Below are 27,775 nucleotides of genomic sequence, written 5' to 3' on the forward strand. Positions count from 1 at the left end.
CCAAGCCCGGCGCTAACCGAGTAGGCGATTCCACTTCGTCACTTCACAAAAGACTTCCAAATTCACTGCAGCACACACCGCAAAATGAAAATGTTAAGTACATCCTGGCTGGGGGGAGACGGAAGCCTCTGAGCTCAATCAAAGGTTTGCAATAAAAGGATTCATTTAAAAAAAAAAAAAAAAAGGACAGATGGGATTAGGAAATGTTGCAGTGGAGACGGGCATGAGATGAGCTCACACAGGCAGCCTGTCTTTTGTGGACCGGCACAATGATCGGAGAGCCAGACTGAATCAGGAAACCTCGGGACTCCAGAGAGCAGCCACCAGTCTCTTGGAACTTGGGAGACAGAAGGCTGCGACGATGCATCAAATCTACAGCTGCAGTGATGAAAACATAGAAGTTTTCACCACGGTGATTCCTTCCAAGGGTGAGTACAATTGCCCTTGGTCGTCCCCGACCGTGGCATCTTATGGGGGAGGTGGCAGTCATGTGCTATTGTACTACGGTGTACTGTCCTTTAAGTCCTAAGGTCTGGTGGCTTCTAAGTTTTTATACCATTTGATTTTTTCCCCATTGCTGGAAAGGAGGGACAAGGATAAACATCAATCATTGGAAATGATCTATCAGGGGAGGAATAAGGGCAGCTTAATGCTCCCTGTTTCACTTCTCAACACAGACGTCCCAACAGGCTCAATGACAGTGACAATAAGTCACTGTTTAGAAAACAGAGATGGAAACAAAATGCTCAGGGCAGCCAGATACACTCTTCCATTGTCTCTGAGTGAGTGGGTTCTGAAAGGAGAACCAGCTGGTTCAAAAGTCTGGTTTCCATCTATGCTGTGAAAGGAGAATGTCCCCCACCCCCACCCCTGCCACCTTGACCACAGAACCCCAGGGTCACCTGCAGAGCCACACCTGATCCTGCCACCGCCACCCAACAGCCTTGACTTTATAACCTCTGATCACTGGCCATCAGTGCCAAGTCCACAGGATAGTTTAGGGATCCACTGGATGGGAGTGACGGGTGACTGGTAACTGGGTAGTTCCTCACACCTCCACAGCAGGCCCTCTTTCCTGACCCTGCTATGGCCCTGCTGCCCCCTGTCTTGCTGGGAACACTAGCTCTGGCTTAGCTCTGGTCCCATTGTCACACTTGACTGTGGTGGGCAGTATATTTGCTGGTGAGTTCATATGCAAACTGTCCTTGTCTTCATCCATGCCAGACACAGACAGGGCCATTGCTCAGGGGGGAAGGGTGAGACTCAGCCTGGCCACAGACAACCAGCAGGACACAAGCGGAGCTTTCCACTTCTACTGATGAAGGGAAGGGAGAGAGTTGGGAGTCTGCCCACGTGTAGGAGTTGAATTCTCTCTGGAGACAGAAAGTCAAAGCCTCTGACCAGAAATGAGCTGCTACATCCGTGTGGAGAGAGATAGGGCCTTTTATCCTGTGTGGTGTTGTGTATGTGTGTGTGTTTCTGGTGATGAGCAGGGAGCCCTGTACATGCGTACATGCTAAGCAATGAACTGAACTATACCATCAGATCTACAGATGGATGTTGAGTGAGAAAGAAAAATAGCAAGATAAAAATTCATGTATATGTTATAGCCTTTCAGTAAATATGTAAGTATAAAATAATATTGCACACTGTTTATGAACATATATCTAGAGCTAAGTGTGAAAACACATAACAGAAAGATCCATCTAAAATCAATGACTTCAGTGGTTCTGGAGAAGAAGGGAAATAGAATTAGAGAAAGGTAGAGAGGACTGAAACTTTGCCTGGAATCTTTCATTTCTTTTCCCAGAAAAAAAAACAAATGGAAACAAAATTTAAATATGTCTTTTCTAAGCATGGTGGCTTATGCCTGTGATCACATCATGGGGGGCTGAGGCGGTAGAATCAAGAGTTCAAGGCCAACCTGGGCTATAGTATAGTGAGACACTGTCTCAAAAAAAATAGTATGTTTATTTTCTGTGATTGAAAAACATAAAGGAGAACAGGACACTAACTTCTTTTCTTGTTTATTTGTTTTGGTCTTTCAAGGTAGGGTCTCACTCTAGCTCAGACTGACCTGGAACTCACTCTGTAGTCTCAGGGTGGCCTTGAACTCACAGTGATCCTCCTACCTCTGCCTCCAGAGTGCTGGCATTAAAGACATGCACCACAGTGTCTGGCGACTGCTGCCATTTCATACTGTGTGACCTTGAGCAAGCTACTTAATCTCTCTGGGCATGAGTTCCCACTACTTTAAAAGAGAAAAACTTAACTCACCCCAAAAATTACTAGGGAGAAGGAATGAATTCATACATAAGGTGTCTGGAACAGTGTCTGGCGTGGACCAAGCCACTACTAAATACATCTTTTACAAAGTGGCTTCTATTTTTAGTCTACACACACAGCCAATAAATATGTTCAATTAAAGAGAAATAATTGAGCCTATACTCTTTTCTTGCCCTCTCCATATGTGGCTTGTTCCCCGGTGTTCAACCAAGTTCTCGTTGACATGTCACTGCTCAGGGAATGCAGCTTTGCATGAGGTCTGAGTGATGGGAGCCCAGCCCTGCACAGGCCTCACTTTATCGCGGGTCTTCTCAAGCTTTCAAGCAGAGGACTCCAGCTAAGAGGAGCTGGCACTCTCAGCTCTGAGTCAGTGCTGATGACAGTGATAAGCAACCCTCATCCCAGGCCACTGTGCCAAACAGGAAACACAGGTTGGCTTGACTTTATCTCACAAGTCCTTCCAGAAGGATGCTTTCCCAGAGGCTACGTGGGAGCAGAGCTCTACAATAACCAAACCTTCCCAGACAGAACAAGCTCAGCCACGTGGGCAGTGTAGCCTAGTAGTTAGAAGGAGGAGTGGGAGCCCAAGACAAGGTGGGGTGGTGAACACCTGTGGTCCCAGCACTCAAGAGGCAAAGGTAGGAGGAGCATGACTTTCAGTCTAGCCTGGGCAAGACCCTGTCTAAAAGAAACATGTGGCCTGTTCCACCATGAGCTAGTGAACACTCTGCCCTTAGCCTCCTCAGCAACTGACACCAGTGAAGAGCAGCAACCTCAGAGCGTGGAGATGAGGATCAGCCCCTGCCCGAGCTCCACGCCAGCCGGTACCACGTCCACGCACCGCACCTCTTTCCAACACACGCGGGCCGGACTCAGCCTGATAAGCAGTGTTTTAACTGAGCCATCTTACTGCCTCACACTATTTGGCCATAACAAATACTATGATGCTTCTTAAGTGTTTTAAAGGCAGAGCACATAGATTTAGTCCATCACTGGGACCATGTGCTTTTCACTTTTTAGAAAGGCCCCTTCAAGGAAAAAACAAAAACAGTGTTGTAGTCACGAAGGACAGTGACTACAAAAGATAAAAGCTGTGGTTTTACTAAGAAGTTGTCCCAGAGCTTATTTCCTGAGGTGATCCAGAGTTGGACTCAGCTCCGGGTAAACAGCTCCTCTGCTCTGGAAGCTGTTTGCCAAGGGACCAGCAGTGATGGGCAGAGATGGAAGGAGCAACAGGGGCAGCATTCAGGCTGCACACGAGATCAAACCGCAAGCGGGACTGGGAGCTGCTGCCTTCCACCTCCGGCCAGTTACCTGCTCCTCCCGCCCGCCTGCGTCTTGCAGGAAAGTCCTGTTGAGCACCACTTACTGGGCAAGGGTTTGATGAAAATTCATCCATTTATTCCTTGGTACCCCAACCCTCCGAGGTAGGTGCCACTGTGATCTCGGCCTGACATATGAACAAAGCTGGGTCTTTGCAGATCATGAGGACAGCATTCATCTGATATATGTGTGAAGAAGTCCTTTCAGTTCTCAGCAGGGACAGGGGCACAGTGAGATTTTGATCCCATCGGATGATCCATTATCCCTTGGGTATGAGATACAAAAGGACAAATGCTACACGGGTGTATTTCCAAATACATGAGGTCCCTAGGGTAGTCAAAAATCATAAGGAGGCAAAATAGAATGGTAATTACCAGGGGCTGGGGATTGTGAGTGTTACTATAATAAGATCCACACCTTTATCCAACAAAGCACTGTACTGGTTTTACACACATTTGATTTCTTTAAGTAGTTTTTAAAATTCTTTTTTCATAATTTGGGGCAGGGTCTCATCTATAGTCCAGGCTGGCTTAAACTCACTATGTTGCCAAGAATGACAATGAACTTCTGATCTCCCTGCATCCACCTCCTAAAACCACCACCCCAGGTTTGATGTAGTGCTAGGGATAGAACCCAGAGCTTCACATATGTTAGGCAAGCACTCTATCAACTGAGCTACATCCAAGCCAACTACGCTGCTTTTTCAATTGTGGTAAATATACATAACATAGAAGTTACCGTTTTAAACCTTTCAAGTGTATAGCTCAGTGGCACAGTGCTATCCACCGTAACTGCTGTCCATCTCCTGGCCTTTCTCATTACTCTAAACGGAAACTCTATAACCCATTAATGTTCTGCTCTCCCCAGCCCCTAGTAATTACCATGTTACTTTCCGTTTTTATGATTTACACTGCTCTAGGTATCTCATGCAAGTGAAATATACACATAGTATCTGTCCTATGGTGTTTCATCTCACCAAGCATGTTTTTAAGGTTCATCCATGTTCTCTTTCCTTTTCAAGCAATATTCCATTCTATGAATATGCATTTATTTATCCATTCATCTGTTGAAAAGCACTGGGCTTCTCCCAACTTTCAGTGGTTGCAAATAATAGTAGAATGAAGTTTAGGGTAGTCAAGCCACATAACATCTTAAATCGCAATGGAACCCTGCCTCTTCCCTGCATTGCTCCCTAGTCCCCGCCCCCTTCCAGGCTCAGACATTCCTGGTGTTTGAACGGTAGCTATGTCTGCCTCACAGGCATTTTCTGAAACCATCTCTTTATCTCTTTGCAGTGTCCAGTCCAGCCAGGAGAAGAGTCAAAAGCTCTCAACACCTCTTGACCAAGAATGTAAGGAAACTTGCTTAGTTTTGATCCTCTTTGGCTGATTTCATGACAAAACCATGTTGGTGTCTTCACTCCCTCACCAGCTCTCAAGGACAAGGAGGCAAGAGTGTTTTCTATGTGTCACACGGTTGTGGCCACACACTTGGTCCTCAACCAAAATAACTGACAACTGTCAAGGTTACACCAAATAGTCCCAAAAGAGAATCTGTTCTGACACTTTCCTGGGCCCAGAGTAAGCCTCACTTTGTACATTTTTCTTGCTAAAACAGAATTCATGACCTTGACATAGCATCCTGACCCAAACATTTGTAGTGTTACATTTTCTCACCATTATAAACCGCACAGCAATGCATTTATTTGTATAAAATGCTACTATTTTGCATGATTCCTTATTGCATTGGCCTCAAAGCAGAATTAGTAAGTAGAGTAAGAACAGTTTATCCATCTATCCATCCCTCAAATATCTGCATTCCTACGATGCTAAATAGGTTATGCCTGATAAGAGAGCATAAGGCTGGTTTTACTGTTGTGGTTATAATAGTTTGTTTGTTTTGAGAAAATGTCTATGTATCTCAGACTGTCCTCAAGCCCACCATGTTGTCCAGGCTGGCCTCAAACTCACAATCCCCTTATCTCACCTCTAAATGCTGTAATTATAGGCATGACTTTAAAAAAAAAAAAAATAAGGCTTCTACTCAGGTTTTTAAACTTTTTATTGACAACCTCTATGCATATATACAATGTACCCTAATCGTAATTCCCTTCTACTATTCTCCTTCTCTTTCTCTACCCCCTTCCACTGAACCCCTCCTCTTTCCAACTAGTCCCTTTCTATTTTGATATGATCATTTTTGTTACCCTCATTTTATGTAGGCCTGGTGTAGGCAGTGATAGACACTGTGAGGTCTTGTATGCAATGGCCATTTTGTGTATGGAAGACAGCATTCCAAAGCCACCCTCACCCCCATCCTTTGGCTCTTGAATTCTTTCAGTCACTTCTCTTGCTCTGGTCCCTAAGCCTTGGAGGGTGTGACAGAGAGTTCTCTTCCTTTCAGCACTTTGATGAGTTCTGAGTCACCCCAGTGGTCACCACCATCTGAAAAGAAAAGCTTGCCTAACCAAAAGTGAGAGTAAGTAGCATTAGTATATGGGCACAAACATAAGTTGGAAGGCAATTTGGTGATGCTTACAATTTTGTCCAATAGTTCCAGGTATTCTGAACAAGTTGGAGGCTTTAGCCATCCTTTTCCACTTATCGCCAACCTCACCAACATAGGCTTGCATTTTCTTGATATTTTGCTATTTTTAATACAGTACCTTAAAATTAGCTTATGTCTTTAGAACCTAGTAATGTTATGTGTTTCTCATTTTATATATCTTCATGTAAAATCTACCAATATATCTTTGTTCTGTATTCGAAAACAGAGTATAGTTGGTTCCTCTGGATTACACTGGTGTTTCTATCACTTTTTTATACAATACTATTTGGGGCTTTTAAGTATCTTAATTAAAAATTATTCTGAGGCCAGGCATAGTGGCATATGCCTTTAACCCCAGCACTCAGGAGGCAGAGGTAAGAGGTCACTATGAGTTCAAGGCCACCCTGAGACAACATAGTGAATTCCAGGTCAGCCTGGGCTAGAGTGAGACCCTACCTTGCAAAAAAATTATTCTGAACCTGGGTCTTAAGTTTTCAAGAGCTAAGTTTTCATAGATGGGCTAGAACTTCATGCCTTGAATCCCAAACTTCCATCCATCAAAAGTCCTCTTTCTTAATGTTTAAAACATCTTACAAACTCCTTATAAAAAGCATATACATGACTAAAAAAATAGGAAAAAATATGAATAATAAGTGGCCCAGAAGGAAAATGCTCTGGAAGTTGTGTGCAAATAAGTTAAGAAAAATTAGTGCAGATATGGCAGTCTTTGGGCCAAGAATGGAAGTGTTTGTCTTTCTCCAGCAGGCCTTGTTACTCCTCTAAATCTAAATCTAAAGCTGCCCAGGTCATCCCCTGCTTCAAAACTCAGTGCCAATCACAGGGAGCTTGCAAATTAGGCCAAGCAAGGTAGCTCTTTCAGGTAATCTCAACACTCAGAAAACAGAAGTTTCCAGAATTGGAGGCTAGTCTGGGCCACATGGCAACAACCTATCTCAAAAGTCAACAATAAAAATTTTAAAAAACATAAAAACATGAAAATTAAAAGGGACAGGTGAATGCCTCTTTGCTCCTGACCACCTTCCTTTGGGAAAGCTGAATCTCAAAAGAGGAAAGAATTTTCTCTGGTCTGGTTTTGTGGAACAGCCAGCTCTGGCTTCCTTGGTTTCCTTGTCGTCTCTAACATGGTGCTCTGAAAGCAACTGTGATGGACTACTTGTTACTTGTCTGGAAAATTCACCTTGTTTTATAACTGTGCTGATATTTACGACTTTCTTTGGTCCAAAATATTTATTTGCATCTCTTGTCACTCTGGGCTCCCTTACAGATGGAAATCCATTTTCTTCCTTTATAAACATGCCTTTCCTCTCAGAGCCATCCTTAGTGCCAGGGTTATTCCCCTCCTCTTGGACTCCTTTAAGAGGCCTCTTCTTCCAAAGCCAGGGCTCGGGCTCCTGGTGTCTCTCAGAGTCAGACTCTTTCTCTCTCCATTTTTTTTTCCCCCTTGGTTTTTTGAGGTAGGGTCTTGCTCTGGCCCAGGCTGGCCTGGAATTCACTATGTAGTTTCAGGGTGGCCTTGAATTCACAGTGATTCTCCTATCTCTGTCTCCCAAGTTCTGGGATTAAAAGTGTGCGCCACCACACCAGTTTCTCTCTCCATACTGACTCACAGGCTATTGTACTGATGCCCTAACCATTCTGCCTGCACGAAGGATCAGCTGTCTATTTTAGGATGATGGAGCCCTTTGCAATAAGCAGAAAGGCTGTCATGAGGAAAGATGGATAAATGAGATTACAACTGTCACTTTATTCCCAGATTTCATGCTTATAGGGAGATATTTGTGTGGCCATCTCTAGTTTTCAAAACACACTAAACAGTCAGTTACACTTGAAAATTCTTCTCTGGATACGAGTACTTCTGTGGTTTTTTGGTTTTGTTTTGATTTTACAAAAAGCATTCAGTTAGAAGGCATGAAACCATGTTTCCATCAGTTCTGTCCCTTACAGCTTCGTGATCTTAAGTCAAACACAGAGCTTCTCTTGCCCTGAGTTTCCTTATATATATTATTAGCAAGTTGTAGTAGGACATCTTTGTGAATTCCCCAGCTCAACATCACGATATTATTCCACCAAGTGAGTCTCTGCTGTCTTCTAATTCTCTACCAGCCATCTACGCTGCTGAGAGGCATAGGTGTGGTGGGTCAGAGGATGAACCTCTCCTTGTTTCTTTTTTCTGATTTTTCTAGACCAGCAATGTATAGCGATAACACTTGTCACTAGAGTACACTCTCCTACTTCAGTAGCTGGAGGGCTGACCTAGAAAAGAAAAAGTGCCAGCATCAATCTCTTGTCTCTCTTCTCATACCCATGAGTACTCCTTGCTCCCACCTCAGCTCTCCAATCACCCTGTGCTTGGTGCTGAAGAGCCTGCTTTCAAACCACTTTGTTTTCGGCCTCAGCAGTGAGCCTACACTGTGTCTCATAGACCAGCAAATAAACCAGACTGCCGGGAACTTGCTGTAGGTGTGCTTTTGAGGTCTTCAGAACATACTCTAAAGAGGTGCATGGCCCAAAGTGGTGGCTTGAGAAGTAGCCAGTCTAGTCTACACACACACACACACACACACACACACACACACACACACCATCCCCCCCCCACTCACATAGCTGCTGGGCTAGCAGCTAATGCTTCTCTCCACTCCCACTTCATCTCCTGCCCCACAGTGCAAAGAGGGTTGGAGAAGCCTTGTTTTCTAAAGGGCACATGTGCTTCCTTTTCTGAGAAGGAACTACTGCAAGACAGTGCTATCTTTCCATGGACTCCCCAAAGTTTCCCATCCTGCCTTATTTTGTCTTTCCACAGTTGGATATGAAAACCTCCAGCCAGTCTTCACTCCTTCCCCTGGAGTAACGCTGGGAGCAGAGTTAGAATATCAGGGATAAGCCAGGCGTGGTGGCACATGCCTGTAATCCCAGCACTCGGGAGGCAGAGGTAGGAGGATAGCCATGGATTCGAGGCCACCCTGAGACTACATAGTGAATTCCAGGTCAGCCTGAGCTAGAGTGAGACCTTACCTCGCAAAAACAAACAAACAATACATATACATATACATATACATATACATATACATATACATATACATATACATATATATATACACACACACATATACATATACATACATACATACACACATATGTATATATGTGTGTATATATACACACACATATGTATATATATGTATATATATACATACATACATAATACATATGTACCAGGGATAGCTGTGGGGAACAGTGAACAGTGCAGGTTACATAGAGGGAAAGTGGAGATCAGCAGAGTATAGAGTGTGCAGACCCTCTTCTCTCTCTGTCCACACACACACACACACACACACACTCCAGCTGCCTTGTTTGGACAGGAGCTGCCCTCAGCCCACCTCAAAGACTTTCAGGAGAACAGCAAAATCACCCCCTCTGCAGGGCCCAGCATGGGAACAGGGAGGGGTTTTGGTGCCAGTTACGACTGCTACATGCTCGAAACTACCCCCAGCTTTCCCCAAAGGCACAGAATGGATGAGCCTGGGTCCTAAATGGATCCAAGAAGACTGAATTTTCTACCCCATTTAAGACCAAATTTGAGACAAATTTCTCAGTAAAGGGCTATTTGTGGTGAGCTGAATCAAAGAGTGATAGCCTTGTATTCTCCTCTGTGGGAAACATAAAAACCTGGCCTTTAGAAAACTCAGAATCACTCCCAGATGCTGCAGGTAAATGTGTGGCCATGAAAAAAGAGAGCAAGATGTGCTACTAAAGTCTCTAGTAATGATGGGTCTTGACTGTCAGTCCACCTAGCCCCTTTCTACCCAACTACTGACTGTCAAAACAATTTTGAAGGCAGGTTGGCTTGACCCAAATGGATTTTTCTTGTTCCTCGTTGATAATCTGATAGGAAGGGAGATTTTATTGTTTTTATTTGCATTTATTTTTTAATATTCAGCATACTTTTATTTATATTTCTGCTGTCAATTGTCAGGTCACTATTGTTCTTTTCCATTTCATTGGTTTGTGAGCATGGGGATAGTTCCTCACATGTAATGTTACACAAGCTAGCTTTATCCCAATGTCTGTCTCTTCCGTCTGCACCTTTGATCTGACTGATATTCATTGCCAAACATGAACACAGACCCATTTTCTCTAATGGCCTGTTGTTTACTCCTATAATATTATTAAAGATTCAGTTTTCCTCCACTTATTTGAAATAGTACCCTGTTATTATTTAAAAAGAAAAAAAAAACACTATTCACTTTTGTTCCAGCATCCCCCAAAAGCAACACAACAGTTCTATGTGGTCAGCTGAAAAGGACCTGCCAAAGTGGAGACTGTAAGGTCTGAGCCACCCACCTCACTCACAGATGCTCAGCGAGCCTAGCAGCTGGCACAGGGCGGGCCCTTGCAGGACAGCTGTGCGCAGCAGGAACAAGCAAACAGGGAAATGCGAACCTCGAAGAAGCTGCAGTGTGAAGGGGTACTGAAGGTTCGGATGAATGAGCCTCATGGAGTGGGGACACTCTGATGAATGACCCCTGTGTCCTGGAAATGGATAAAATATGCAGGATGAGAGCCCAGATTGCAAAATTCCCCTCATAGCTCCCCATATGAAGATAAAATGGCTATTATTTGTGTCAGGGTTTTATGTCTAAATTATGTCAATGAGTTAAGTACAACCACCCCTCAGTACCCTCAGGGGATTCATTCTAGGATCTCCACAGACACCAAAATTCTCATGCCCAAGACCCTTATGTAAATAGTATGCTATGTGCATATAACCCACAGAATCCTACTTTACATCATCTGTAGATTACCTATATTACCGACCATGATGAAATGTTAAGCAGATTGTACTTACATTGTATTGGTTAGGGAACAACAAAGTCTGCACATGTGAACTACAGAGGCATTTTCCCCAAACATTTTCCAAGTGCAATTGGTTGACTCTGAGGAATGGAGCCTGAGTACGTGGAGGACTATTTTCAATTTTTTTTATATATTTTTAAATTTTTTATTTATTTATTTGAGAGCGACAGACACAGAGAGAAAGACAGATAGAGAGAGAGAGAGAGAGAGAGAGAGAGAGAGAGAGAATGGGCGCGCCAGGGCTTCCAGCCTCAGCAAACGAACTCTAGACGCATGCGCCCCCTTGTGCATCTGGCTAACGTGGGACCTGGGGAACCGAGCCTCGAACCGGGGTCCTTAGGCTTCACAGGCAAGCGCTTAATCGCTAAGCCATCTCTCCAGCCCTATTTTCAATTTCTAAGGTCTATTTTAGTAGGAACTAACTAACTTCTTACTTGCCAGAAACCACTACTCAGTCATAGGTCCTGATAAAACAGGTTAGTGGTTAGCGAATGCTCCGGCTTACTGGGCCTCCGCTTACCCCACAAGCAGTGGACATTCATCTCCCTGCTGCGCCCTGATCCAGGGGAGGGATTCTGTGGAGGAAATGGGAACACTAGATCCCTGTCTGCTCTATTTTGCCAACAGGCTTTTTTCTTTCTTTCTTTCTTTCTTTCTTTCTTTCTTTCTTTCTTTCTTTCTTTCTTTCTTTCTGTTAAAGTTTGAGATCAAAGCCAGGTGTGGGGGTACAGCCTGTAATCCCAGCATTTGGGAGGTAGAGGCACGAGGTTGAGGAGTTCAAGGTCATCCCCCACAACAAAGCAAAGCCAGCTTGAACTATATGAGACTCTATCTCAAAAAAAGGAAGGAAGGAACCTGCCGTGGTGGCACACGTCTTTAATCCCAGCATTTGGGAGGCAGATGTTAAGAGGATCACCATGAGTTCAAGGCCACCCTGAGACTACATAGTGAATTCCAGGTCAGCAGTGAGCTACAGTGAGACCCTACCTGGGAAAGCTGAAAAAAAAAAAAGGAAGGGGGAAGGGAGAAGGGGGAGGGAAGGGAAGAAGAGAGGGAGGGAGGGAGGAAGGGAGGGAGGGAGGAAGGAAGGAAGGAAGGAAGGAAGGAAGGAAGGAAGGAAGGGAGGGAGGGAGGGAGGGAGGGAGGGAGGAAGGAAGGAAGGAAGGAAAAACGTAAACTAAAATCTGAGAATCAGTTGGAACAGAGTCATCTTTTTTTGTTGTTATTTTTATTTATTTGAGAGCGACAGACAGAAAAAATGGGCACACCAGGGCCTCCAGCCACTGCAAACGAACTCCAGACTCGTGCGCCCCCTTGTGCATCTGGCTTATGTGGGGCCTGGAGAATCGAGCCTCAAACCGGGGTCCTTAGGCTTCACAGACCCTAACCGCCAAGCCATCTCTCCAGCCCTGGAGCAGGGTCTAAGTTCATTAGAGTGCCCAAAAACCTGCCCTCCACACGCACAGGGTGTCATCCCCTTAGCTCCGGGTTTCCAGAACCTTCCTTGCTAACGGTCTGTTCTAAAACCAGAGCACATTAGCCCAAGGAGCAGATGACACACCGACCCATCCCGATTTGGGACAGGATGGCTCTGGCTCCGGGACAGGACACCTGCCTTCTTCCTTCCCCACCCCCACCCCCCACAAGAAAAAAAGCTTCATTCTCTTGCACCACACACTTTTCAGTAGTTTGAAGTCAAAATGGGTGAGCATTTCTACCCGAGTTCCTGGCTGCTCCCAGCTTTCGCAGCAGTCCCTGGCTGACCGTGCTCCCTCGCCGGCAGGTGGTGATCGAGTCGGATCTGTTCCCGCCGCGGCCCCTCGAGCTGCTGCCGCACCGCAGCGAGCGCCGGGACGCGGGCGACGGCCGCCGGCTCGGCCGGCTGCAGACGGCGCGGCCGCCCGGGACGCAGCCCGCCAAAAACCCCGCCAGACCCGGTACGTGAGTGTCCCCCCGCCGCCGTCCCCCGTCCTCCCCAACCTCCCGGGCGCGGGTCCCCACGCCGCAGAGGCTGCGCCCAGTCGTGCAAGGTGCAGAGGACCGCGCGGTCCCCGGGCCGCCTGCGTCGCGCCAGGTGAGCGATCGCCTGCGCAGTGCCCAAGGGAACCCTGCGCAGATCGAGAAGGCACCTAACGGTTCCTGGACCTCACCTACCGGGCAGCCCCACCCACCACGCTGTGTGTCCCGGGGTCCACAGAGGCCTAGCCTTTGCAAGATGCAAAGCATTATGGACAGGGAGCCATGACCCGCAAGGCCAAACAAGTTTATTTTATTGGTTGTGTTTGTGTGTTAACTGTGTGAGTGTGCGCGTGTGTGCAAGCTCTCTCTAAACTTAAAGCCTTGCCCTGTTTTTAGGGTTGAGGATGAAGCTCAGTGTGTTTGCCTAGCATATGAGAAGCTCTGAGTTCATTCCCACGCACCACCACCACCACCAAACAACATCTTAGCGGTTTTTGTTTTTTTTAACTTAAATGGCCTCATCCATAACACTATACGAACATATCTGCTTGAAAAGTAGAAACAGTAATGTTCTCCAGATTCTGATTTTTGCACTGGCTTCCACCCTAAGACATGCTGTAAGATTCTGTTTCTGGCCACTGACATCTCAGGTGCTATTTTCTCTTTATTTGCTGGCTTAGGTTTTTTGTTTTTGTTTTTGTTTTTCTGTTATGCCCACAACATGTTACTCATATTTTAACTCCAAAAATGCATACTAGAAAGTCCAACATGGAGGGCTGGAGAGATGGCTTAGCTGTTAAGGTGCATACCTGCAAAGGTTCCTCAGAACCCACATAAGCCAGATGCACATGGTGGCCCATGCATTTGGAGTAATTTTGCAGTGGCTAGAGGCCCTGGTGTGCCCATTCATATTCATTCATTCTCATTCTCTCTCTCCATGCATACATACATTCATACATACATACCATCCAAAAAGAAAATCCAACATGGAGCACAGCGGCTTACAGCTGTAATCCCAGCATTTGAGAGGCTGAAGCAGGAGGATTGCCCTGAGTCCAAGGGCATCCTAAGCAACAATGTGAAACCCTGTCTCAAAAAAAAAAAAAAAAAGTCATTGTTTTGGGTATCAGCAATTTTGTATTTTGCCAAAACTAAAGTAAGTCTTCACTGTTTCATCCTGTTTGGTTTTTTCTGGGGGTAGGGAAGGGTTGTCCTAGTTTCGTGGTTATTTTATTTTCAATTCTCCCCCTTTTAGGTGCCAAACTAGACTCCTAAGTTTTCTTGGGTCTGTTGCTGCTCTTATGATCCATTGTACAAGAACACATAAACCAAACCGGTTTTTTTTTTCTGCTTAAGTGACTGCACATGCGTGCATGTGTATAGAATTAAAGCATTAGGAAAACCACAATCTGCCTTGCAAATTAAGAAGAAAAGATTTTTTCTGTGTCTATGTATAGGTGAGTGGGTGGGTGAGTGTGCATTTGTGTGGAAAGAGAAACACAGGCAGGCTATTTCTCTTTGCTACAAAATCATAACGTGAATTTAGAGCCATGCTTCTCACATTTTAGTGTGCAAAACAATCACCTGGGCCTCTTGTTTATTGGGGTTTTTATTTTTTTTTTGTTTTATTTATTTATTTGAGAGCAACAGACAGAGAGATGAAGAGGCAGAGAGAGAGAGAATGGGCACACCAGGGCCTCCAGCCACTGCAAACGAACTCCAGATGTGTGCACCCCTTGTGCATCTGGCTAACGTGGGTCCTGAGGAATTGAGCCTCGAACCGGGGTCCTTAGGCTTCACAGGCAAGCCCTTAACTGCTAAGCCATCTCTCCAGCCCTGAGCCTCTTGTTTTGATGCAGGCTCTAATTTAGAAGAACTATGTGAGCCTCAAGATTTTTGCTTCTAACACACTCCCAGATGACACTGATCTTGCTATGCTAGTCAGTAGACTAAGTAAGAGGAGCTAAGGCAGTGATTCTCAAAGTGAAGTCCCAGGAATGTGTTGGAGAAATACTGAGGCAGAAAGTCCAGGGTTAGAAACATCAATCTGTGTTTTTAATAAATAGCTCCCTCCTTCCCCCGTAATTCTCATGCACACTATAGTCTCTACCTCTTGTGTACTACAACCATTCACTCCTCAGCCAATTTACAGAACAGGAAACTGAAGCCACAGAAAGTATTTGACCTATGCAAGGTTACCCTACTTGTTAGCCACAGAGCCAAGGTACAAACTCAGGTCTCTTGATTTTCTCACCAGCGTCCCTTCCCCTACTGTAATTGTAGAGATCCACTTCATACCCCCCTCGGATGAGACAGAACAGAGTCTCGCTATGAAGCCGAGCCTGGCTTCAAACTCGTGGTGCTCCTGCCTCAGCCTCCCAAGTGCCAGAATTATAGGAATGCAACATCACACCCAGCAACTTTCACAACTTTCTAAATAGTTTGTGGCAACTTGGACTGCCTAAGTCAGTCTTTTATCCTGAAAGGCAAGAGCAGTAAGTTATGAAATGGAGAGAATCTGCCCAACATGTGACAGTCAGCTCGTGCAGGGATGTGCTAGTCAGGTTTTGAGAAGAAAAAAAAAAAAAATAGATTGAGCTGGGCATTGATCCAACTCCCTATGCACCTCCAAGCTGATAGATTCCAGAGTGAGTAGGAGGGAGCATTTCTGAGCCAAAGCCAGACCCTGAGGCTCTCCAAGGAAAGGCTAGGCCCAGCCCATGAGTACTGCATCTTCCCATTTCAGGCAGCTGAGAGTCTCTGGGGACCTCAGATCTAGGGGCCTGCTTTTTCTGTGAGCTGTAGAAGGCTCCCAGATGCTGCAGCATTCTTGGGTGATTGCAAGATGCTCTGGAGACGCTTGAGGAGCCCAAGGGTGCTGACTGTAGAGATCCAGCTGGGAAACTCACTATGAGGTCTTAGGTGTCTGGAAAGAGTAGTTATCCCTTCCTCCTAGGCATGGGAAATGTGGTTCCTTATGGGACTTCTTCAACAAAGTGACCTTGTGGTTCCAAACAAGTTGAAAGGTCTTTTCTCAGCATCTGACAATTGCCCATTCTGACATCATGGCTCAGATGTCTGCCCTAGCACCTCCTTTATGTTGGCCTCCAGTTTCAAAGAGAAGTTTTGGATGTGAGGGCAATCTGGCTGTGACATCTGTCACCCCGTTGATCGCCAGGGTTGGTTCAGCTGATCTGGCTGGTTAGGCGGGTGTCCCCTTCCTCCCTCACCACCCATGGTGTCCCTCCCAAAGCTGCGTGAATACAGGAGGACCAGTCTTGGGTCAAGGGTATACAAATAGCTGTGCTCCCCTGCTAGAACCTCCAAAATAGCTCGCAAAGGGAAGTTTTAACAGTAGCATGGCAGAGCAGAGGCTGGGTCTCACATCTTGTCACATCAGCTGAAAGATGTCAGCAAAAGTGAGCTAGCTCTGGCAAGGGGGAGCCAGGCTGGAATTCCCCAAAGCCCATCCCCAGCATCATGCCTCCCCCAACAAGTCCCCACCTCCCAAATCTCTACCAGCTGGGAACCAAGGATTCAAAATATTTGAGGCTATGGGAGACACCTCATTTTACCACAGATTTGATCTTAGCAGTGTTAAAAGGGAAATTTCAGATCAATCATTTTAGTAGAGTTTGAATTAAATGTATCAAAAGTAACTTAGGAATTGGGCAGGTTCTGTGAACTCCAACCAACACCATGATCAAGAAGCATTTATAGGAAAATAGAAAACAACTTACCTGGCTATAGCCTAGGTAACTACTCCATTGGTTACCACTTAACTAGCCTTAGTAATGAACTGGCTACAGGACATGTGAAACCATTTAAGCTCAGTTACTGTGATTAAACACCATGCTGGTTTGGTCTGTGGCACATGCCCAGTCCAAATCCAAGGCTTATTACAAAATCTTACTTAACACTAGTCTTGTAACTTTTCATTTTATTAGCATGGAGATATATTGGGCGGGGGCATGTATTTCTTCATGCGGTAGTGCAATGAGGTCGTGATGGTTCTGGAACCTCTGCCCAGAAAAGACCTGGACTAAATGTCAGCTCTGTCAACACCACAGTCCTTAGCTGCAGCCTTCAGAAGTAGGTAAGACATTGGGGAATGAAGACATTATACCACATATCTCCACATATACCTTTCATGTAAGTGTCTCAAGATTCTGATGCAATAAACTCCAAACCTTCCAGCATGGACTATAGTTCCCACTGTAAACTGGGGAACTCTGTTTATTTCTAGAGGTGTACCCAGTAGTTATATAGTTGATCCCAGCCATAAAGACCCAGATTTGTCAAAAAAAAAAAAAAAAACTGAAAATAGAACTACCATATGACTTAGTTATACCACTCCTTGGTATATACCCAAAGGACTTTAAGTAAGCATAACACTGCAATTCGTGTTTATTGATGCACTATTCAAAATAGATAATAAGCAGAATCAGCCTATATGCCTATTAACACATGGATGGATGAAAATTATGGTACAAATACACAATAGACTTATTCCGCTACAAAGGAAAATGAAGTCATTATTGTAGGAAGAATGTATGGAACTGGACATTATTGTCCTAAGCATAATAAGCCAGACTCATGTTTTCTCTCAAACATGGAACTTATATTTTAATTTAATTTAATTTAATTTATTTATTTGTAAGCAGAGAGAGCGAGAAAAGATACAAACAGAGAGAATGGGCATGCCAGGGCCTCTAGCTACTGCAAATGAACTCCAGATGCATGTGCCCCTTGTGCACCTGGCTTATGTGGGTCATGGGGAATTGAGCCTAGGTCCTTTGGCTTCGCAGGCAAATGCCTTAATCACTAAGCCATTTCTCCAGCCCCTAGATTTTAATTTTTACATAGGTGTGTGTGTGAGAGAGAGAGAGAGAGAAAGAGAGAAAGAGAGAGAGAAAGAGAACTAGAAAGGGGACCATAAGGAGGGAAGAAGAAATCTTAATGACAGTTCAAAGAAAAAAGGGTAATGGAATAGATGTGACATGAAAGCAGATAGGAACTATTGATGGGGTAACTAGCATGGGCAAGAGAGTGGAGGATGAGGACCAATAAGAAAATATGGCCATGTGTGGTGGCATATCCCTTTAATCCCAGAACTCTGGAGGCAAAGATAGGAAGATCACCATGAGTTCAAAAGATCAAGGCCAACTGGGCGTGGTGGCGCACGCCTTGAATCCCAGCACTCGAGAAGCAGAGGTAGGGGGATTGCCATGAGTTCGAGGCCACCCTGAGACTACAGAGTGATTTCCAGGTTGGCCTGAACTAGAGTGAGACCCTACCTAAAAAAAAAAAAAGAAGAAGAAGAAAATATGTATTAAAATGTCATAATAAAACTCATTCTTTTGTATGCTAACAAAAATTTATGACAAAATGTATGCTAAAGACAAAGATAACTCTTGGTAACCTTTTTTTTTTTTTTTTTGCATTTGTTCATGTGTACGCATATGTGAGCAGATGCCTGTGGAGACTAGAGGCCAATATCATGTGTTCTCATCAGTCCCTCCCACCTGAGTTTTTGAGAAAGGATCTCTCGCTGAACCTAGAGCTCACGGATTTGCTTAGAGTAACCAGGCACTGAGCTTGAGGCATTTCCTGTCTGACTCCCCAACATTGGGATGACAGAGGCACACCCCGACACCTGGCACTTACGTGGGTTCTGAAGATCCGAAATCAGGTCCTGCTGCTTGCAAGACTAGCACTTTAGCCACCGAGCTACTTCCCTAGCCCTTGATAGCCTTTTAACTAACCCCTTTTGACCTGAGACCTTAAAAGGAGAGAAGCAGACTAAGGCCCCATTTTCTGAGCACCCACTGCATGCTTCCATGTATATCCTTTTCAAATGGGCTTTATTCCGCCCCACACACCACCATGGTTTGAGAATTACATCAAAATTAAGCTGAAACTTGTACCTCCCATCCACATGTTGCTCAGCTTCATCCACTATCAATATCCCCACCACCACAATCGTGTGCTTGCCATAGTTGTTGAACCTCCATTGACACAATGATCACATATAGACCTTACTTTCAACCTCCTGCAAGAGTAGCAAGTATGTAAGTGACTCCATTTAAAAGTTGCCATTGCCTGACCATACTGCCTGGTTGCCCTGCTTGGTGTAAAGGCCTTGAGAAGTTCTGTTCTGTGATTAAATGGGTAACAAGATAATGGATGCAGAACCAGGAAGCAGAGTACAGAGTACCACTGAGTAATACCGCTTCTGTTCCACTTCATAGTGGGGATTTCTGAATCGAAAGCATCGAATCTGTGTGGGAATCGAGCATATGGAAAATCGCTGGTAAGTAAAATGAGCCAGGTTAATTGTATCTGTTGTGCTTGAAACTTCTTGCTGTGTCTTTCTGGTGCCATCGAGAGAGATGAGACTCTGCCCTTTGAGGCCTGAGGATGATTAGAAAAGCATAACTGTGGTTCTTTGTTCTTGGAACCTAGCTGTTGATCCTGCTCTGTCACTGGCTGTTTCTCTCTCCTGGTAGGAATTCAGTTCAAAAGCAGACAGGAGCTGTGTGGGACCCAGCAGGCATTCATACATAGGGGAAAAGATCAATTTCCATCGCTGGTTTTCCACATGAGAATACTGGACTAAACCCCAGGTGTAGCGTGGAGGTAAAGAAAGCAGTATGAGGTTCTCTAGCACTGTGCAAACACATAACATTAGTGTCCTACGCAGCTTGGACTGCTTCTACAAAATGCCATAGATGAGGAATGGAAACATTTGCTCAGTCTTGAAGGCTGAGAAATTCAAAAAAGTGGCCTGGCAGAGGACCTTCTTGCTGTGTGTCGTGTGCGCATCCATGTAGAGACACCTTTGAAATCTCTTCTTATGAGGACACTAATCCCATTATAGGTATTGCACCCATGTGACTTCATCTAAACTGAGTTACTTCCTAGGGAGCCCCACGTTTTAATAGGATCTCGCGAGGGAAGGGCTACAGCAGATGAGTTTGAGGGGAACACAAACATTCGGTCCATAACAACCAGTCATCTCAGGTCAGGGTGTTTCTGGGGCACCTAACAGAGGTCAGGTTCTCTGGATTTGAAGACTGAGGTGCAAGATGTACAGACGAGGAGTCAAGACCAGGGACAGCAGTGGAGAGGCCGCGTGGGTGGAGAGAGCAGTGGAACCATGATGCAGGACCAACACCTGCTGGGGTGGGTTGTGAGGCAAGTGTTGCCCAAGCGGGTCAGTCTCAGCTGGTGCACATGTCTGAGCTTTTATCTTCCCTGCTCACTCCATCTGGGCACATGAGCTGCCCCTGCAAGGGTATGGGCACAGTGGCCCTCTGCAAGACAGGCACAGTTGAAGAAGCACACACCTGCCCACCCTCTCCCACTGGGCAGTTTGACCTTCTTGGAAAAGGGATTGGATGGAACATCCCCAGGTCTATCTCTTCCCATCCTCTGTGGTCTTCTGGGCATGGATATTGGGGTTCTCTGTTCCTTAGCACGGTTAGTGGTGGCTGGAAGTGAGGTCAGCTCAGACCTCCTTCACCCTTCCCTCCTCCTCCGCTGTCAAGATGTATAGAAGGCTCGGTGGGAACACTAGGAGAGACTCAGGTCGGCCCAGGTATGGATGCTTCTCTTCTGCTCTGGCAGGAGACGTGATCCAAGGATGTGGTCAAGGTCACACAAAGGTTGGGATGGTGCAAGCTGTTGTCATCTTGTGCTCAAGGGAAATGGGATGGCTGGGCAGCTGATCAGAGGGAAGGTGGTCAAGTTGTGATCACTTGAATGGCTGTTAAGAAAAAGATAAAAATAAAAAAGGGTCAAAGTTAAGGGGAAGAGAGTAGCTGCAAGCTGGGATCACACGCCCTCCAGTGCTTAGGCTGGTTTAGACGGTACCCTTGGCAAAAATGCATCTGATTCAACGCTGACAAGCATGAGATGGGACTAAGGCCAAGAAAGGAGGGTAAGAGTGAAGGTCTTTCCTCTAGAACTAAAGAGCTGTAACTGTATGTTCACTGGGCCATTGGTGCCATGGGGAGGGAGAGTTAGGGAGAGGCCACAAGGTGGCACAGTAACTCTGTCCTCAACCTTTCCATCCCAGGAAAGAAAGAGGTGGAAAATAATGGTGCCCTTGACCTGGAAATTTTCAGAGACTCAGGAATGTGGTGACTTGACACTTTGCTGAGGCTTAGAGAGAAAGAACAAAGTGTATGTCTATGGATGGAGCAACCTCTGGATTTAGTCCCGGTCAAGTCTCTGGTTAATCTTCAGTTCCTACCCCTTGAGTACTAGCCACCTCCTCTAACAGGGCTGTGGAGGGTTACCAGGAAGGTTTAGTCCCAGACTGCCACTCCCCATGCAATCTTTCCAGGGACCAAGACGTAAGTAGAGAACCACAAGACCTAATAGGCAGAAGCCACAATGTGTCCATAGTACTCCAAGGACACTGGGACAGAGAAAGGTCAACGTGGGCCACCAGCCACAGAGAGGACCTCCTGGAGAAAGGAGCCTTAAAGGACTTCCTCCTTATCCAGAGAAGGAAAAAGAGATGCAGAGAGCTAGGGAAAGCAGGAAGCTGCTAGAACTAGAAGTGGATATGCTGACGCATTTGGGCATCACAGAAGGTTCCAGAGGTAAGGTGGAAGCCACTGCTGCAGGAGCTTGAAGAGCAGGACAGCAAGTTGGCCTCAGTCTTCTCTGCCGCAGGGGGAGGGGCCTCCTGGCCAGTCTAGAGTCCAAGTGGCACCAGGAGAATGCAGCAGGTCGGGTCACAAACAAGGAGGGCCTGGGTGGCTGACCCTTCCAAGTGCAAAAGAGCAAGTGGTCAAGGCCACAATCTAGTGGTGACACCCACTTGAAGTCCCAGTGCTGGGAAAGTGGAGACAAGAAGATTTCTCGGGCTTACTGGCCAGCCAGTCTAGGCTAATTGGTGAGCTCCACGTCTATATGACACCTTGTCTCAAAATAAAATAAAATAAATAAAATAAAATAGGACAAACTCCCGAAGAATGAAGAGATTCCCCTCTGGCCTCAACATCCACACAAATGTGCATGAATCCCCGCACACACATGTGCATCTGCACACACACTTTAGAAAAGGCCAGAATCCTCAGGACTTGACAATCAATTACCTGCAATGGAAAAGGGAGGGCAGAGGCTCTCATGTAAAATTGGCTGGTGCTCTCTCTAGTGTCTCTAGGCCAGTGGTTCTCAAAGTGGAGAATTCAGCCCCACAGCACTGGAGATCTTCAAGGCAGGCACTCAGGCTCTGTCAGACTCACTGGATGACATAGTGGGTGGGGCCCAGCATTGCTCTCACAAGGCCTCCAGCTTGCCTGAAGCCCACTGAACAATGAGGGCTTTTGCTCCTCCAGTCATAGCCCTCCCAAGTGTGGGTGCCAGAGTAGAAATTCGGACCAGTGCTTAATTCCTACTCCCTTCCTAATGACAGATTCCTCCAGTGGCCCGATTCTCTGTGAAGGCTCCAGCTGGGGTGGAGGCAGCAGCCACAGGTCCAGAAAACAGAGCTGTTCTTGGGAGAGGGTAAGTAGCGAGTCTTCCAGCCCTGCAGCCTGCAAGGCCTCTCATCCTTCCTACTCAGGCCATACAAGAGCAACAGGTGACAGGCTTTTCAGTCTCTCAGGGTGCTCAACAAAACCTGTGCCAGCTATAAATTATCTTCTAATGAGGCCAATATGCCTGTGTCCAACTATTGCCTGGTTCCCTGGGATGAAGCCTAAGTGTTTTTCATGGTTTCCCATTTTGGGCTTGGGAAAGTGTCATTCCAGAAGTGTTTTCATTAATTAGCTAAGTGTAATTTGTAGCCACCCAGAACGTCTGTTCACATGATGGCATTAGAAATGCCTCATGGTGGGCTGGAGAGATGGCTTAGTGGTTAAGCGCTTGCCTGTGAAGCCTAAGAACCCCGGTTCGAGGCTTGGTTCCCCAGGTCCCACGTTAGCCAGATGCACCAGGGGGCACACGCGTCTGGAGTTCATTTGCAGAGGCTGGAAGCCCTGGCGCGCCCATTCTCTCTCTCTCCCTCTATCTGTCTTTCTCTCTGTGTCTGTCGCTCTCAAATAAATAAATAAATAAAATTAAAAAAAAAAAAAGAAATGCCTCATGGTGGGGAAGAGTTACACACCTTTAATCCCAGCACTTGGGAGGCAGAAAGAGAGTTGCTATGAGTTTGAGGCCAGGCTGGGACTACAAAGTGAATCTAGGCCAGCCTAGGCTGAAGTAAGACCCTACCTCTAAAAAACAAATAACAGCAACAAAAAAGAAATGTCTCGTGAAATTTATTTAGGGGCCCCTACACACAGGTAAGGAAAAGTCTAAAATACAGAGGTTCTAGGTTGAGATTGTAGCTCTGTGGTGGAGCACTTGCCTAGTATGTGTGAGATACTGGGTTCCATTGCCAGCACTGATGGAAGCAAGTAAATAATAAAAACCATAACCCAATGTTCCTGATAACTCTGTGATCCAGAAATGGCTACAGTAGTAGGAGTGAATATTTCCTAGGCCTCCTCACAGCCTTCAACCCAAGACAGCCAGTACCTGCAATCCAACGTGGACTTTTCTGCCCCCACCACTGTCTTACACAGCGCAATTTAGGTGATATTGAAGGATGTGGGCTCTTGAATCAAATCGGCTTTCTAGCCCGGTACCTCTACTGATTCAGACTTCAGGCAAGTTACCCATTGTCTATGTAAGAACAGAGCCGTGAAGCTGGGGAGATGGCTCAGTGGAAGAAGCCCTTGCTGCATGGGCACGAGTACCTGAGTTCTGCCCCGCAGAGCCCAGACACAGTAACACAAGCATCTAGCTGTAACCCCAGCACACGTACAGCAAGGTGATAAGCCGAGCCAGAAGACTCCCAGGCCAACGAACCCACTGTATGAAGCCTCAAACCTGGTGGAAGGTGAGGACTGGCGCCCAAGGAGGTCCTCTGACGTCCACATGTGTGCCGTGACATACACACCTGGGGGCACTTCATGAACACTAAAAAAGAAATCAAATAAAAATAAAAACAGAATTGGGCATGTCGTACGCACTGGTAATGTCAGCCCTTGGGAGGTAAAAGTAGAGCATAAAGACTTCCAGCCTGGGGCTGGCGAGATGTGGTTAAGCACTTGCCTGCAAAGTCAAAGGACCCAGGTTCGATTCCCCAGGACCCACATAAAGCCAGATGCACAGGGTGGCGCATGCATCTGGAGTTCATTTGCAATGGCTAGAGGCCCTGGCATGCCATTCTTTCTCTGTCTCTCGCCCTCCTTCCCCTCTCTCAAATAATAAAAATAAAATAGTAAAATAACATAGTGAGACCCTACCCACAAACAAAAATGCATATAACTTACATACATGCAATTACATACATATGTATGTGGAAGATAGGAGAAGCCATCTTGAGTGGTAATTGTGCAAATTAGATGAAAGAAATCATATGTGCCCTCCCAAGTGCTGAAAATAGAGGTGTGGCTCCTGGTCCTACCTCTTAAAATCCCAGAGTGGAGATTAAGTTTCAACATGCGTTTCGGAGCAGACAAACCAGAGTCGAATCCTAGCAAATATCGACCTGGGGGAGCACACTAAAGCTACGGGAGTCAAAGCAGGAGCCAGCATGGTGGAACAGAAGCCAGATATCAGGAGTCATCTGGACACAATTAAAAATACCAAGTCATGTGCCAATGTATTGGGGATAACTTGGAGAAAAGTGTTAAAGGTTCATTTGGCTTACATTCCAGATAGCAAACTATTCTGAGGGCCAGGAACTGCTGCTGCTCACATAGACCAGCAAGACCTCCCTGTGCTTTGGTAATGGTCAAGCTTTCTAGTCCACCAAGTTGCATTGTAGAAGGTTCTAAATGATCCCTTTCTCTCGAACTCAGTTGCCCTCATTCCCCCTCCTATACCTTCCCGCCCTATGCTGGTAATTAAGCCCAGGGCCTCACACATACTAGGCAAGCACTCTACCACTGAGCTACACCCCCAGCCCATAGTCATTCTCACTGGTTGGACAAGACCAAGCCCGGAGCAGGATAGGAGCAGGACTTACTTGAGATCTCATGACCTACTGGCTTAGAGCCACCATCTCCCTCACCCCAAGAGAGACTGCTTCAGGGGACATTCTTGTGGGGTGCCCACAGTGACCCTCCAGCTATGCAAAACCTGACCGCATAATAGATGGAGGGGCAGAGGTGAACAGAACTGTGACCCCTCCCTTCTCAAGGGCCATTTATACCCACTCTTGGTTTTCTCTTTAGATCCCGACACCTGAAGAAGATAGCCGAAGAGTACCCAGCCCTTCCCCAGGGAGCAGAGGCCTCCCTGCCACTGACAGGCAGTGCTTCCTGTGGCGTCCCTGGAATTCTCCGGAAAATGTGGGCCAGGCACAAGAAGAAGTCTGACTATGTGGGAGCCACCAACAGTGCCTTTGAGGCCGACTAAAGGGGTGGCCCTTCCCGGTGCCTCACATGAGCTGAGGTTTACAGGATGAGGGAAGAGAACTTGAGGATTGGAGCTGAGCCACCCTTCCCTTTGCTGGTAGCTGATCCAGACACATCCCCCTCCCTCATTAGCCAACACCCTGAAAGTCATGGGAGGTTAGAAAGGTTATTTTCCTGGCCCATCTGAAAAGCCTCCAAGGAAGGAAGAAGGCAGTTGCTCTGTAGGTCCTGTGACGGTTTCTAAAACGTATGATTTCTGGTGCAAATGTAAAAGCTTGGTTTTGAGGCCCTGGTGAACACAGTGGTTCTTGCTTTCCCCACTTCATTTTGTCTCACCCTTTGAAGTACAAGAGCGCTGCGTGTTACTTCACAGTTCTGATGTCTACTCTGCAGCACCATCACAGCCTGCCTTGATGGCTGTTTGGCATGATTGCATGTGTTCTCTCTTCTTTTATGTGCAGTTTTTCTACCGAAAAATATCTAAAAATTAACTGTTACTTTTAATGTCCTTATGAAGTGGCACCATTAACTCGCTTTGGCAAAATGAATCTAAAAGTGCTTTCCCATGCATTCTCTCTTATTGTCACAAAACTCCTGTTGAAGAAAGCACAATTATTCCCAATCTATAGATGGGAAAATTGAGGTCTCCAGATGTTCTGTGACTGACCGTCAGGTAGCAAGACTGGTCATCAGGTTCTCAACTTCTCTCTAGCAAATTCCCTCTGTGCTGCTTCTAACAACTGATTTAAGGAAGTTTTTAAAAATGGCAGGGCAAACTTTGGAGGGTAGAATTTGATAAAGTTGGAACAAGTGATTCCGATGAAATACATCATTATGAAGTGAATGAGTTAAGTTGGGTGTGATTGCAAAAGGCCTGTAATCCCAGCTACTGAAGAGGTTGAGACAGGAAGATCACACATCTGACTCCCACCTGGGCATCTTAGCAAGCCCCTGTCTTAGAAACAAAACAAACAAAACAAAACAAAAAGTATGTATTAGATTAAACCAGAAGAAATTGCCAGCCTAATGTAAGTCTGCTTTCCTCCTCTCAGTGGTAATGCCTTCAGTTCCATGCTCAACGTTGGTAGCCTTAAAATAATCATATGATAAGTAATGGGAATTGGGGTTATCGTTTATTAAACGTGTACTGTGTACTGAGCAGTCATATAAAATTATCTTGTTGCTTCTAACAACTCCAGGTTAGGTGGTCTTGTCCGTTGTATACATAGACACCAATTCAAAGAGGCTAAATGGTTAGTCTGAAGGCACCTAGCATATGGGTATCAGCCTTCAATATCTACATTGTATCTATTCCTTCACATAACATAGTTCACAATAGAGAAGAACTAAAGTTAATAAAGAATTTTCATCTCAAATACTAGAGTCTGTGGATTGGTAAGAGGCTGCTTGGAGCAGTGTGTGGAGATGGAAACTTAGGTGTAAGAGTGCAAAGATGAATGAGTAACGTCTGCCTGTGGAGGGGTTGGTGTCATAGGCCTAGTATATTTTTCATTTGTGGCTTAAACTCTGCCTCCAGAAGTCTTGTTTTCTAATTAACAGGTTTAAATTTATCCAACCTTCTTACTGAAAACAGAAAATTTCTGTGGTAAAATATAACCTAAGACTGTTGGAAATTACCACGTCTTGCCATACAGAAGAGTTGGAGCAGTCTGTCGCAGACTCCAGTGGTACTTCTGACTGCTGCTCTGTGACCTTTGCTCTTTGAGGTTCCTGCTTCGGACTCTCTAGGTGAATAGTGAGAAGGCAGGAGGTAGGTCAGAGCTGGGTTTCATGGCTTCCCTCGTGCTAACTCCTGCTCCTCAACCTCTGGCTTAGACTCTGAGCACCTGGCCATCCTATCCAAACATTGTTTGGCCAGGCATGGTGGCACCTATTTTTAATCCCAGCACTAGAGAGGCTGAGGTAGGTCAGCCTGGGATACAGTGAGTTCCAGGTCACCCTGGGCTAGAGTAAGACACTACTTCATGGGATGGGGGAGGGGGGGCATACTTTGAAATACTTTGAAAACTTGGACAACAAGCAGTGTGTTGATGAGGGGTTTGTCTTACACAGTATGGAGAGGAGGCTGGGATCTAGAACAAAATTAGGGAGCAAACAGGTAATCTATGCTGGACTTCACAGAGTCTCCTACAACTATTTATGTTAACCTATTTAACCTACAGTTGATATCTGACATTTTTATGTCATGCCTGGAGATTTATGTAGAATGGACCTCACTTATCTTTAATTTAAACATTTTGTGGTGAATTGTTTGCCTTGTATAGAACATCTTATCAGGCCAACTAAAATTAAAATAAAGTATGCTTTGTTTGTGACATTAATAAACCTTGAAGAGTATA

General features: G+C 45.7%; 1 protein-coding gene across 1 annotated transcript; it reads left to right on the plus strand.

The window, feature by feature from the left end:
- On the plus strand, positions 1–27,775 carry Vxn (vexin). The gene is made up of 6 exons (XM_004653310.2): positions 1–428; positions 4,905–4,960; positions 12,815–12,968; positions 19,242–19,303; positions 22,421–22,512; positions 25,233–27,775. Exons 1-6 carry the CDS (start codon positions 362–364, stop codon positions 25,414–25,416), a joined length of 615 nt encoding a protein of 204 aa, XP_004653367.1. The 5' UTR covers positions 1–361; the 3' UTR covers positions 25,417–27,775.

Source organism: Jaculus jaculus, chromosome 2, assembly GCF_020740685.1.
Source record: "Jaculus jaculus isolate mJacJac1 chromosome 2, mJacJac1.mat.Y.cur, whole genome shotgun sequence".
Lineage (NCBI taxonomy): Eukaryota > Metazoa > Chordata > Mammalia > Rodentia > Dipodidae > Jaculus > Jaculus jaculus.